The 12,033-nt window shown below is 48.7% G+C and overlaps 1 protein-coding gene across 1 annotated transcript; it reads left to right on the top strand.

Moving 5' to 3' along the window:
- The first annotated feature begins 7,959 nt into the window (after positions 1 to 7,959).
- LOC125514111 (ran-binding protein 1 homolog c) lies at positions 7,960 to 10,911 on the top strand. Its single transcript, XM_048679373.1, has 4 exons — positions 7,960 to 8,220; positions 8,307 to 8,458; positions 8,575 to 8,700; positions 10,391 to 10,911. Exons 1-4 carry the CDS (start codon positions 8,042 to 8,044, stop codon positions 10,600 to 10,602), a joined length of 669 nt encoding a protein of 222 aa, XP_048535330.1. The 5' UTR covers positions 7,960 to 8,041; the 3' UTR covers positions 10,603 to 10,911.
- The last annotated feature ends 1,122 nt before the right edge of the window (positions 10,912 to 12,033 follow it).

Here is a 12,033-nt window from a genome sequence, read left to right as displayed (position 1 = left end):
TAGAATTGTATTGATAGGACTCAGATACATGGTGTGGATACATAGACACACCATGTCCCTAGTAAGGCCTCTATTTGACTAGCTCGTTGATCAATAGATGGTACGTTTCCTGACCATGGACATTGGATGTCGTTGATACGGGATCACAATCATTAGAGAATGATGTGATGGACAAGACCCATCTAAGCCTAGCACAAAGGAATCGTGTAGGTTCGTATGCTAAAGCCTTTTCTAATGTCAAGTATTCATTTCTTAGACCATGAGATTTGCAACTCCCGGATACCGTAGGAGTGCTTTGGTGTGCCAAACGTCACAACGTAACTGGGTGGCTATAAAGGTTCACTACAGGTATCTCCGAAAGTGTCTGTTGGGTTGGCACGAATCGAGACTGGGATTTGTCACTCCGTGTAAACGGAGAGGTATCTCTGGGCCCACTCGGTAGGACATCATCATAATGTGCACAATGTGACCAAGGAGTTGATCACGGGATGATGTGTTACAGAACGAGTAAAGAGACTTGCCGGTAACGAGATTGAACAAGGTATCGGGATACCGACGATCGAATCTCGGGCAAGTATCGTACCGATAGACAAAGGGAATTGTATACGGGATTGATTGGAATCCTTGACATCGTGGTTCATCGATGAGAGATCATCGTGGAGCATGTGGGAGCCAACATGGGTATCCAAATCCCACTGTTGGTTATTGACCGGAGAGTTGTCTCGGCCATGTCTGCATGACTCCCGAGCCCGTAGGGTCTACACACTTAAGGTTCGATGACGCTAGGGTTATAGGGAATAGATGTACGTGGTTACCGAATGTTATTCGGAGTCCCGGATGAGATCCCGGACGTCACGAGGAGTTCCGGAATGGTCTGGAGGTAAAGATTTATATATGGGAAGTCATCATACGGTCACCGAAATAATTCGGGGGTTACCGGTATTGTACCGGGACCACCGGAGGGGTTCCGGGAGTCCACTGGGAGGGTCCACCTGCCCCGGAGGGCCCTATGGGCTATGTGTGGAGAGGGACCAGCCCCTTAGTGGGTTGGGCGCCTCCCCCCTTAAGGCCCATGCACCTAGGGTTTGGGGGAACCCTAAAGGGGGGCCGCCCCCCTTGCCTTGGGGGGCAAGGCAACCCCCCTGGCCGCCGCCCCCTCCTCAGATTGGATCTGAGGGGGCCGGCCCCTCTCTCCCTTGCCCCTATATATATGTGGGGGGTGGGAGGGCAGCCACACACAAGTTCTGGCGCAGCCCTCCCCCTTTCCCAAGTCCTCCTCTTCTCCCGCGGTGCTTGGCGAAGCCCTGCAGGATTGCCACGCTCCTCCTTCACCACCATGCCGTCGTGCTGCTGCTGGATGGAGTCTTTCCCAACCTTTCCTTCTCCCCTTGCTGGATTAAGGCGTAGGAGACGTCACCGGGCTACACGTGTGTTGAACGCGGAGGCGCCGTGGTTCGACGCTTAGATCGGAATCAACCGCGATCTGAATCGCTACGAGTACGACTCCTTCATCCGCGTTCTTGCAACGCTTCCGCTTAGCGATCTACAAGGGTATGTAGATGCACTCTCCTTCCCCTCATTGCTAGATTACTCCATAGATTGATCTTGGTGATGCGTAGAAAATTTTAAATTTCTGCTAGGATCCCCAACAGTGCCGCCATCTTCACGAGGACGAGGCTCGCCTCCTTTTCGAGGCCGAATACCCGGTCCCGCCGGACATGCGGGTGCCCGGGGCTTGGAGGATCAGCGCCGGCGGCGTGCCGGTGCCACCACCACCCACTGGGGTGGCGCGGCGTGCGGAGATCGCATGTATCCACGCGTCCCTGCCGCGGGCAGCGAGGGAGGGCCACGATACGTCCCCGACAGCCCGTTCTGAGAGCCCTACTTCCGACGCCGTCACGCCGAGCAGCTCGAGGCCACCAACGGCGTCGTGCCCTCCGGCAGGCTCAACTCCGATGGCCGGTGCCGGTGGTGGGGCGTGCTCGGCCGCATGTTGGAGGCCGTCCTCGAGTACATCAAGGGCGGCAACACGCCGCGACTCGAGTATCCCGCTTCCCCGTCCTTCTCACGCCGTCATGGAAGCTCCTGGACGCTGAGGCGCATGGAGCGGCCCGGGGCGTCCTCTTCCTTGTCCGGCCGCTCGCCGGGCCCTCCCTGCCTCCGCCCCGTCAAGCCGGAGCCCCAGGACACGCCTGTCAGCGCGCGCACCCGCAGCTCCGGCGTTCGCATCGGCGACTCCCCCCCCCCCCCCACCGGCCGCTTCGTCCTCGTCGAGTCCAAGCCGGAGCCCGGCCTCCCCGCGGAGTACGAGGAGATAGCCCGACGCGGCTTCTCCGACGAGGACGCCCTGCGGTGGGCGCGGGACGACTACCTCCGGACGGAGATGACCCGGCAGACCCAGGCCCTGGAGGAGATCGCCGCCCGCAAGCGTGGGCGCGAGGACGAGCACAACATCGTCGTCCTCGACAGCGACGACGACGACGCCCCGGACCGTCCAACCCGTCACGCCAAGCGGGGGAGGGATGCAGCAGGGACGGCGGCGGCGACTACACGCGGTTCTACCGCCTCCTCGGCATGTAGAACTGCAAAGGCGGGCGGCGGGCGGCGAGCAGCGAGGTAGACGGCGAGGAGCGGCGATGGAGTCGGCGGGGGCAGCCCGTGCTAGTTTTTTTCTTTTTTTGAAAATATGTTTAAATTTGAACGAACTCGCCGATGTTTGCGATAAATTTGAGCCGTGTTTGCGTCGTGTTTGACTTTTTAAAAAAAACGTGGGCGCCGTGATTGGGGGCATCTCGCCCCCAGTGCGCGGTTTAGCGCCGGTGCGTCCCAGGGGCGATTTTTAGCCCCTCCTGAAAAGCCAACGGCTGGAGATGCTCTAAATGTGGTGTGATGAGCATCCACTGGTTTGACCGAGCGTTTGATTTGCCGTCGCAGACGAAAGAGATTTGGTGTTTCAAAATATCATGAGAACGGCCTCACCTCATGCAAAGCCTATCTTGAGAGTGGCTGAACCTGCAATTCTGTATTGTGCTTCACATTGTGGACACTAGCTGTAATTCTGACAGAAATTAACAAATGTGATATATGTATCAAATATTGTTAGGTGCTTCGTTTTTGGCATTGTCAATTGCGTATGCTATAGCAACTCGATACTTTTGTGAGAAAGCTTGAACCTGATAACGTAGAGACCATACTTTATTCAGACTAACATGCCTCACACACAAAAAAAAACACGGCCGATCACAAGACGCAGTGAAGCGTGCATGTCCCTCTAAGAGCGTCTCTAGCCGTTGGCCCCCCAGGAGGCATAAAAATCACCCCCTGGGGGCGAGCCGGCGATACAATCGGCGCTGGAGGTGGTTGGGCATCCAGTCGTCGCTCCCAGGTATCGAGATTGGCCTAGTTTTCGGCCCACTTTCGGCGAATAAAAGCCCCATATGGGCGAGAATCGGCCCATTGTGTGGTTCGCCGTGGCTCGGCGTTCAATTATGAACATAAATTTTTTTTATCACATAGTTCATCACAGAAAATCAAATAGTTCAACAAAATAGTGCAACAACAAATAATTCAATACAAATTATATAGTTCAACAAATAAAAACTCATATTTCATCACACCTCGAGCCCGGCGTCGCCCTTGAGCCTCCATAAGTGCTCCACCAGATCCTGCTGCAGTTGATGATGCACCTATGGGTCTCGGATCTCCTGACGCATACTGAGGTAGGCAATCCAGTTTGCCGGTAGCTGGTGATCAACTTCGGCTAGAGGACCCTGCCTGTCGTATGGTTCAGTGTCAAACACTGGCTCTTCCTGCTCGCTCTCGATGATCATGTCGTGTACAAGATGACACAACAAGTCATGATCTCCCACATTTTATCTTTCGACCAGGTCTGAACAGGGTAGCAGACAACATCAAATCGAGATTGGAGCACACCAAAAGTCTGCTCGACATCCTTCCTGCAAGCCTCCTGCACCTTGGCAAAGTGGGACTTCTTGCCTCCTGGCACAACGTTTGAGATAGTCTTCACAAATGTAGACCATCTCGGATAGATGCCATCAGTTAGGTAGTACCCCTTGTTGTAGTGCCGCCCATTGACCTCGAAGTTCACCAAAGGAGAATGACCTTCAACAAGCTTGACAAAGACAGGGGAGCACTGCAGCACGTTGATGTCATTGTGAGTTGCTGGCATACCAAAGAAGGAGTGCCAAATTCAGAGATCATGTATGGCCACCGCCTCAAGTACCACTCTGCAACCGCCTTTGGCGCCTTTGTACATCTCCTGCCAAGCAAATGGGCGGTTCTTCCATTTCCAATGCATGCAGTCGATGCTTCCAAGTATCCCAGGAAATCCTCTTGCTGCATTCTGTGCTAGGATCCGAACAGTGTCTTCGGCATTGGGTGTTCGCAAGTATTGCGGTCCAAACACTGCCACGACTGCCCGACAGAACTTGTAGAAACACTCAATGGTGGTGGACTCGGCCATGCGCCCATAGTCGTCGAGCGAATCACCGGGAGCTCCGTATGCAAGCATCCTCATCACTGTCGTGCACTTCTGGATCGAGGTGAATCCAAGTTTGCCGGTGTAATCGTCCTTCTTGCACTTGAAGTAGCTGTTGAACTCCCGCATGGAATTCACAATCCCGAGGAAAAGCTTTCGGCTCATCCGATAACGGCGCCGAAATGTTTTTGTCGCCATGCAGTGGAGCGTCGGCGAAGTAATCGGAGTAGAGCATGCAGTAGCCTTCGAGACGATGCCGGTTCTTTGCTTTCACCCGGCCTGGCGCCGAGCCACCTCGCCGCAACTTTTCATTGCTCGCCAGCAGCTGGGCGAGGGCGGCGAGCACCATGAGATGCTCTTCTTTCCTGGACGTCGGCCTCGGCTTCCTCCTCCAGCAGCGCGGTGACTGCTTCCTCGTCATCCGAGTCCATCGCCGAGGCAGGCAAATCGCCAAACACCTTGCGCCCGGCGGGCGTGTACCCACCTCTAAACTGCCCCTCCATGGCCGGAAATGTCCAGCTGCTCATGTAGGGGCTGCCTCGGCGAATCTCTGCTATTTTTCCAGCGGGGATTGGCTATCTAGCGGTGAAGGGCAGCGGGCGGCGGGCGGTGCCGGGATACAGCTAGTGGCGGCCGAGGGCGCAGGGGGTGGGAGGCGAGCCAGGGAAGAAAGACTTGACTTTTCACCTGACGGTGTGGGCCAGCCACGCTTTTCCCTTGCGCCGGAGCCCCCGATCACCCCCCAGTGCGCCGGGTTCGGTCTGCGACCGCCGGGCCCAAAAATGAGCCGAACCGGCGCTTTTCGATGTCCTGGGGGCGCGACTGGGGCGGTTTTTTGGCGCCGACACCGAAAAAATGATCTGGGGGGGCTATTGGGGGCGCGCCTGGAGATGCTCTGATTCATGTCACTTTGCCATGAACTACTTTTAATATAGAACTAAAGTACGTAATTTGCGTACTCTCGGAAAAAAGTCATTTTGCTATGAATGTTGTAATTTAAATTGGATATTAATCTTGTAGTCTTTTGCTATGAATGTTACAATTGCTAAAAGTTACTAGATTTTTTCTATGAATATATTAGAATTTCTTTAGGATGCAAGGTTCTATGTTTATTCTTATCTTTCCCAATCCCATCTCATCTTTGTCTAATGGTGGACGTAAATCAGAGGGGTCCTTTTTACTGATGGGCAGATATGGCATACTCGTTGGCTTTCGATGCTCAATGATGACACTTTGTGCGAACCACATGACATATGAGTCATTTTTCTTTTGGCTTAATTTTAGGTTTTGCTTCACCAAAATTTATACTTGGGTTGCACTCCTTGAATTTTGGCAACAAATTTGGATCTCGCTGATGATGAGAGAACACATTATAAGATAGAAACTAATATATCATCTAGGCTTTGAATTAATAACTTGGACCTTGATGTCCTTTCCAATCGTTCGTGGGTGATTTTGTATCCTATCCGATTATGTATATGCTACAAACTATCTCAATATTTTTTTTGTGATTATTACATAACCGGTTAGGATGAGGAGTGCTTATGTGTTCAATGGAACAGTTTTGGTCCAAGTCATTCTTTTGCAAAACTAGCTATATGAGCAATTTTGCACCACTCTAAATATCTCGACCGAGGCTCTAAATGACATATATTTGGGTACACATGGATAGACTGGATATGTGCGACGAGATCGATGATCGATGGTCTAGACATATAGAGGCGAGATGGACAACAATGACGTAACCAACAAAATCTATTGCAATGTATAGATGCTAAGTGACAAGGGTGAAATGCGATGTTAATAATATGCTGCCATAGATGATATGTGACAAATAGAGACTGTGCGATGATATGCAACATGTGTTTGTATGTGTTGATATGCAATGTTGACACTACGCTTGTATGTTTTGATATGCACTATTTATACTATGCTTGTCTGTGATAATGTGCAATATCTTACATATGATATCATTTGTTATGTCCATGTACATATGTGTACGAGGCAGTGCAATCCTAACTGCCAAAGCCACCACCAATCATCACAGACAAGTCGAAGTGGGACAATCGATCACTACCCACCAACCCTTGGCTGCCCGCAACAATTATCACTAATTGGTCAACCTATTAGTGATGTTGGTCATTATTAATGGTCGATCGACCAGCCAGTGATATCTTAATATGGCCTTTCTTTGGGTAGCCAAGTTTTTGGTTGGGCTTGCGAAAGCCCCGAGTGTCGAATGTTTAGCCCGAGCTTGGCCCATATCCCGAACATTTACTGAAACACAGAGTTGAGCCCATCCACACACTAAAACCAAAGCCAGAGGCATGCCTCGAAGTTTGACGATAGTGACAAAGTCAACATAATAATCAAAATGACATAACATTCATGAAGCCTGATTTAGATAAAATGACGTCACCATAAATTCAACGATCATATATTACACATCCACATAAAAAAATGTACGAGAATCTTATCTTCGCAAAAATAACGTAAAATAAATCCTCACAGGATACAATTAAAGGAGAGGTTTATAAGAAAATGTGACAAAGGAAAAAAACACTAGCGACATCGGTAATATTTTGTTGCAAAACTTGTTCTATCTCAAGCATTAGATCGTTATGTCTGGTTGCAAAGATTGTGAACATAATTTTTTTCAACACTAGTCTGGATTTTTCCTAAGGATGGCACTAGTCTAGACTTAATTATGTACTACCTTAAAACATTTTGGATGACTAAAAGTTGTTCACCTCTTTCTCGAGTCGTAGTTTAGATTAGATAGATAAGTTGTTTATAATGGTATATGTATTCAAGTTTTATATCTTACACGGGTGTTTGCAATTTTTTGGATTTGTTGCAGATCTGTATGTTCAGCAGGAGACAATGTACATGTCGACTACAAGTTATGTGTGATGATTTTGCAACTATTGTAAAGAACGAATTGAGCGTAACTGTGATGGTTCAAGTTTTAGACTTAGCATTGGTGGTCACATTTCCCAGAATTTATTTCAATTATTCCGGTGATGTGCATTTGGTACGATGAGACATTTCCGTCAACTTCAAAGGCGTTTATGGCAACTTTGTTAATCTTAAGAGGAACTCAGCCTCTAAGAGCCTTCATAGGGTGAGTGTATGAACTAGTAACAAATAATTTGTTCAAAATTTAAAAAGTCACGAAAGAAAAGGGACAAAGAAAAGCTATTTTTAATGAAAAAAAAAGAGAAAAATTGTTGGAAGAAAAACTGACGCCGTTGCTAATCGGTAGTGGCGTTGCTAACACGCAGTTCAGACGGTGACCCTACGCCAGGGCCTCGCCCATTACGCTTCCAGCGGGCCCCACTTATGTGGCGGCGCCTCTCCCTCCGTGGTACACAAAAACCCTAGCGCACTGCCCTTTTACGGCCGCCCCCCTCCTCTCGACCGACCTCCCAATACTTCCCTAGGCGTCTCCCTTCGCCGCCCCCCCCCCCCCCCCCCCCCCCCCCCCCTCTCGCCGCCGCGTCGACTCGGAAGTAACAAGCGCGCCGCCGCCCAACCCTTCCGATGGCGGACAAGGAGCCCGTCGTGGAGCGCCCCGTCGTGGAGGAGGAAGGCGAGGACTCCGCCGCCGCGGCCGCCGCCGGCGAGGAGGAGGACACCGGTGCCCAGGTCGCCCCCATCGTGCGGCTCGAGGAGGTCGCCGTCACCACCGGCGAGGAGGACGAGGACTCTCTCCTCGACATGTAAGCCCCCCCGCGTTCCCCCTAGGTTTGCTCGTTCGGCTCGATCTGGCGCTGATTTTGGGACGGGTTCGTGCGGCGGTGCGCAGGAAGGCGAAGCTATACAGGTTCGACAAGGACGGGAACCAGTGGAAGGAGAGGGGCACGGGCACCGTCAAGCTGCTCAAGCATAAGGAGAACGGCAAGGTCCGCCTTGTTATGCGCCAGGCCAAGACGCTTAAGATCTGCGCCAACCACCTAGGTTTGCAGTTGTTTCCTCAGATTTTGCTCCTTTATTTCCGATCTCTCAGCTGCTTCAAGTAGATTCATCACAGGATCTCATCTGACGGTTATGGCCTTGATCCTCTGTGTGTGCAGTGATCTCGACCACGAAGATGCAGGAACACGCCGGCAGCGACAAGTCCTGTGTCTGGCACGCGGCAGACTTTGCTGACGGAGAGCTTAAGGATGAGATGTTTGCCATCCGGTTTGGCACCGTGGAGAGTGAGTTCTCAACTCTGTTTCCGCATGGGTGTGTCTTGCGTGGGTGGCTTGGTTGGATAACATGCTAGATCACCCTGTTTGTAGCATTAGTAGTTTCTTCTGTATGCTTTGTGAGACACTAGTGAAACATGACCTGGTTACATTCTATAGCTGAACCTTGTGTTTTGTCTTGACCACGTGAATTTTTCTTTTACCAATTTATTATTTGCAAGGCTCAGTGAATCATCAGCAAAACAACATATTTAGGGTGTGTGTTGGCACTCTTTATCAGAAATTACATCTTAAGCATGTGATCTTGTAGTAATCTACTATTTGGGATAAAGGATCATAAAAAATACCTTTCATGATTGGGGGTAGGTGGATTGGGTATAATAAGGGTAACGTTCCAAGAGGCAAGGCCATTCCTTGTCAGAGTGAAGGTGACACGACCACAACCTATCATTGTTTTCATGTGACTCTTGATGTTTTTGAATTTGTAACATTCAAGGTTCTTCTAATTTAAGTTGTAACGTCCTAGCTATATCATAATATCATGTCTCAATTTTATCGTTTTGCTGTAGTCCACATGGAAGTTCTTTTTGCCACTTTGTTTATGTTAGTGGTCACAGGGATCCTCTCTAATTGACATTTTTAATTCCAGTTGACGAGTACTTGTACATTAATTAAAGTATTTCCACTTGTAAAGTATGATTGATATTTGTAGCTTCAAAATTGCATCTTTTTAGCGGCCTTGTGGGTCGCTGCAATCAAGATCTGGTTGTAACCTGTTAGAACTTTTTAGGGATGAGAAGTTGCAAACTTGGTAGTTTCATAGGTTCCTGACATAATTTGGAATAATGCACTGTCCTAGTTCTTTTGTTTCGTGTTGTTTCCCCCACTAGTAGCCATGATAAATGGTGTATGCTAGCTCTGCCACACACGTTAGTCTTTGTTTTTAATCATGCTCAATGCAGCATTTTGTGTGTAATTCTGTGAAATACTATAATTAGGCATATAATGTCTTGTTTAACCTATTGACTTGCTCAGTATTTATTGTGTAGTATTTCTTATTTCATCCAAGTAGCAGTTGCGTGTTTAGATATATAAATGTTCTGTTGCTACTTATGGCTGTCGTTCAATCTTATTTTTAGCTATAACGTCTCTCCTGCAAATCTCCCTGATACCCTGTTCAAGTAGTCATGTTTAAGCTGCATAGGGAGCCTTTGGATCATTAGCTCACCTAGTTAGGCTAGGCTCCACTGGCCTGTTTGAGCTATACCCTACCCAGGCGGAGCTACTTGTTTGATATGTGGTTAGCTAATCCAACCTGAGCATATTCAAGCAGCAGTATCTTCACCCACTAGCAGGACAACAGTTTAACTCTGCATTTTTCTCTGTTATTGCTGTCAGAAGAGAGCTGCGTAGGCTCTCCCAGCGGAGTAAAGATTTTCTAGCCCAGAATTGCTTGGTAAAATTAACTTTCCTCTACCAAACACCCAGGGTTAGCATTAACATTTAGGAACTAAACACACCTGCAGTGTTTTCCATGTGTTGCCCCAGTCAACCAGAGGTCAACTTTAGTCGTGCAATTTCTTTTGCTCTATGCCACCGTAGTGATAGTGTGCTGATGCTCCATATTTATGTTTTACTAAGTGCAGACTTTGAAACTAGTTGAATGTCTCTGCTAATGACTCCCTTGTCTATTTTTTAGATTGCAAGAAGTTTAAGGACTTGGTTGACGAGATTGCTGAGTCGCTTGCAAAGAATGAGGGCGGTGAAAGCGAAGAAGGTTCTTCTGCGGCTGGACTGCTGGAGAAACTTAGTGTAAGTGAAAGCAAACCTGAGGAAAGTGCAGCTAAGGAGGAATCGACTGATGCTAGCAAGGAGACAGAAACCAAAGCCGCAACAGCCCCCTCAGAGTAGTGGGCAGAGCAACGCCCGTCACAATGGTACTGCTGAGCATTGCTCGGTGGCATGAGTCAGTTTGTCGGTCCTTCCTGTCGACGGAAGTTGGTAGTCGTTGACGATGAAATATGCTGAGAACTTTTTGTGACAGTCAGAAGGTGTCTTGAGCAGAGTCCATCTTCACCCCGGCTGGGTGTTCACGCGTCTGAGTATTTATTGTTATGTAAAATATCTGCTCGCATGGCTTTTGGATGGTGTTGTCTTGCTTTTGTCAAGAACTTGAAATGTAGTCCATGAGTATTGAGTTTGGAACATTTTGGGTTTGAATTGTGGGTATTTGAGTTGCATGTGTTGGTTATGGATTGCATACAGCTTATAAATTACTTGCTATATTATTTTTGCACATTTGATATGCCAGTTCCTTGTTGGTTTGTTCTTCTTACATGTGAGAAGCAGTTCCTTGGTTTGTTCTTATAAAGTTTGAAGTCAGTAGATTTGGATACATTAGAGCTGAAACTGTACAAAAGACAACTTAGTTACGTAATCTTCACGGAGCTATCAGATCATCTACAATAGGACCCCTCGACCCTCCACGGCTCCACCTATATGTCCGGGTAGATGAGTCCTATGTCCATCTACTCGGTCATGAAAACCTGTCCTATGTCCGGGCTGTGGCACTTCAAAAATCCAACCCATGTGTGGGTGGATATAGGGACGGGAATGGTCCATTCCAAATCTCTTCAAGACGTCTCCGTCCTAGCTTGAACTGCCCTCTCTCCTCTCACCCGTCTCTTCCGCACAGTTGTCACCGTAGATCCGCCGCCACCCTAGCTACATCATTGTCTGGGTGCCCCAACCCACAAAGTCGTCAATCGTGCTGTCACCGTACAAGGTCTTATATGTCACTCTTCCGGACATACACATTGGGCTCTATGTGTTTGATGGAATGTCTAAGTAGTTTTTTTATTCTTCTGCTCATTTTTAGGCAGCGATGGATTTGTTGGATGATGAGTATGGGAAGAAGGATCTTCACAAATTTTGTCGATTCGTCAGATTTGGACGGAGAAGATGTTGAAATAATGACGTTGATGAAGATCCGCGAGGAATTGGAGGCAAGAGGAGCATGTTCTAAACTTTAGGGTTCAATAAAGGGCAGAAGGGTTGTTCCCCCGGGATAGGACCATTGGCGCAAAGCTTTTCTACAAGGACTACTTCAAACCGGACCCAACATCCAAGGTTTTTTTCAACATCACTTTCAGATGGGCAGAAATAAGTTCTTGCGCATAGTGAATGCAGTGGAGGAGGTTGATGACTACTTCAAGTTGAGAAAGGATTATTGCGGATAACTTCCGTTCTCTCTACAAAAATCATCGCTACTCTCATGATGTCGGAGTAATTAGCCACGGGTAGCCTCATCAGCTCACCATGGCGTTTCAAGACATCGGGGCC

Source organism: Triticum urartu, chromosome 1, assembly GCF_003073215.2.
Source record: "Triticum urartu cultivar G1812 chromosome 1, Tu2.1, whole genome shotgun sequence".
NCBI lineage: Eukaryota > Viridiplantae > Streptophyta > Magnoliopsida > Poales > Poaceae > Triticum > Triticum urartu.
The sequence above is the reverse complement of the archived record's forward strand: the minus strand, read 5'-3'. Positions and strand labels throughout refer to the sequence as shown.

Excerpts from the sequence above, each read along its gene's own strand:
- LOC125514111 (XM_048679373.1), top strand. The coding sequence starts at position 8,042 with ATGGCGGACAAGGAGCCCGTCGTGGAGCGCCCCGTCGTGGAGGAGGAA. Across the intron at positions 8,221-8,306 it reads GAGGACTCTCTCCTCGACAT|GAAGGCGAAGCTATACAGGT; the intron begins GTAAGCCCCCCC and ends GGCGGTGCGCAG. Across the intron at positions 8,459-8,574 it reads GATCTGCGCCAACCACCTAG|TGATCTCGACCACGAAGATG; the intron begins GTTTGCAGTTGT and ends CTGTGTGTGCAG.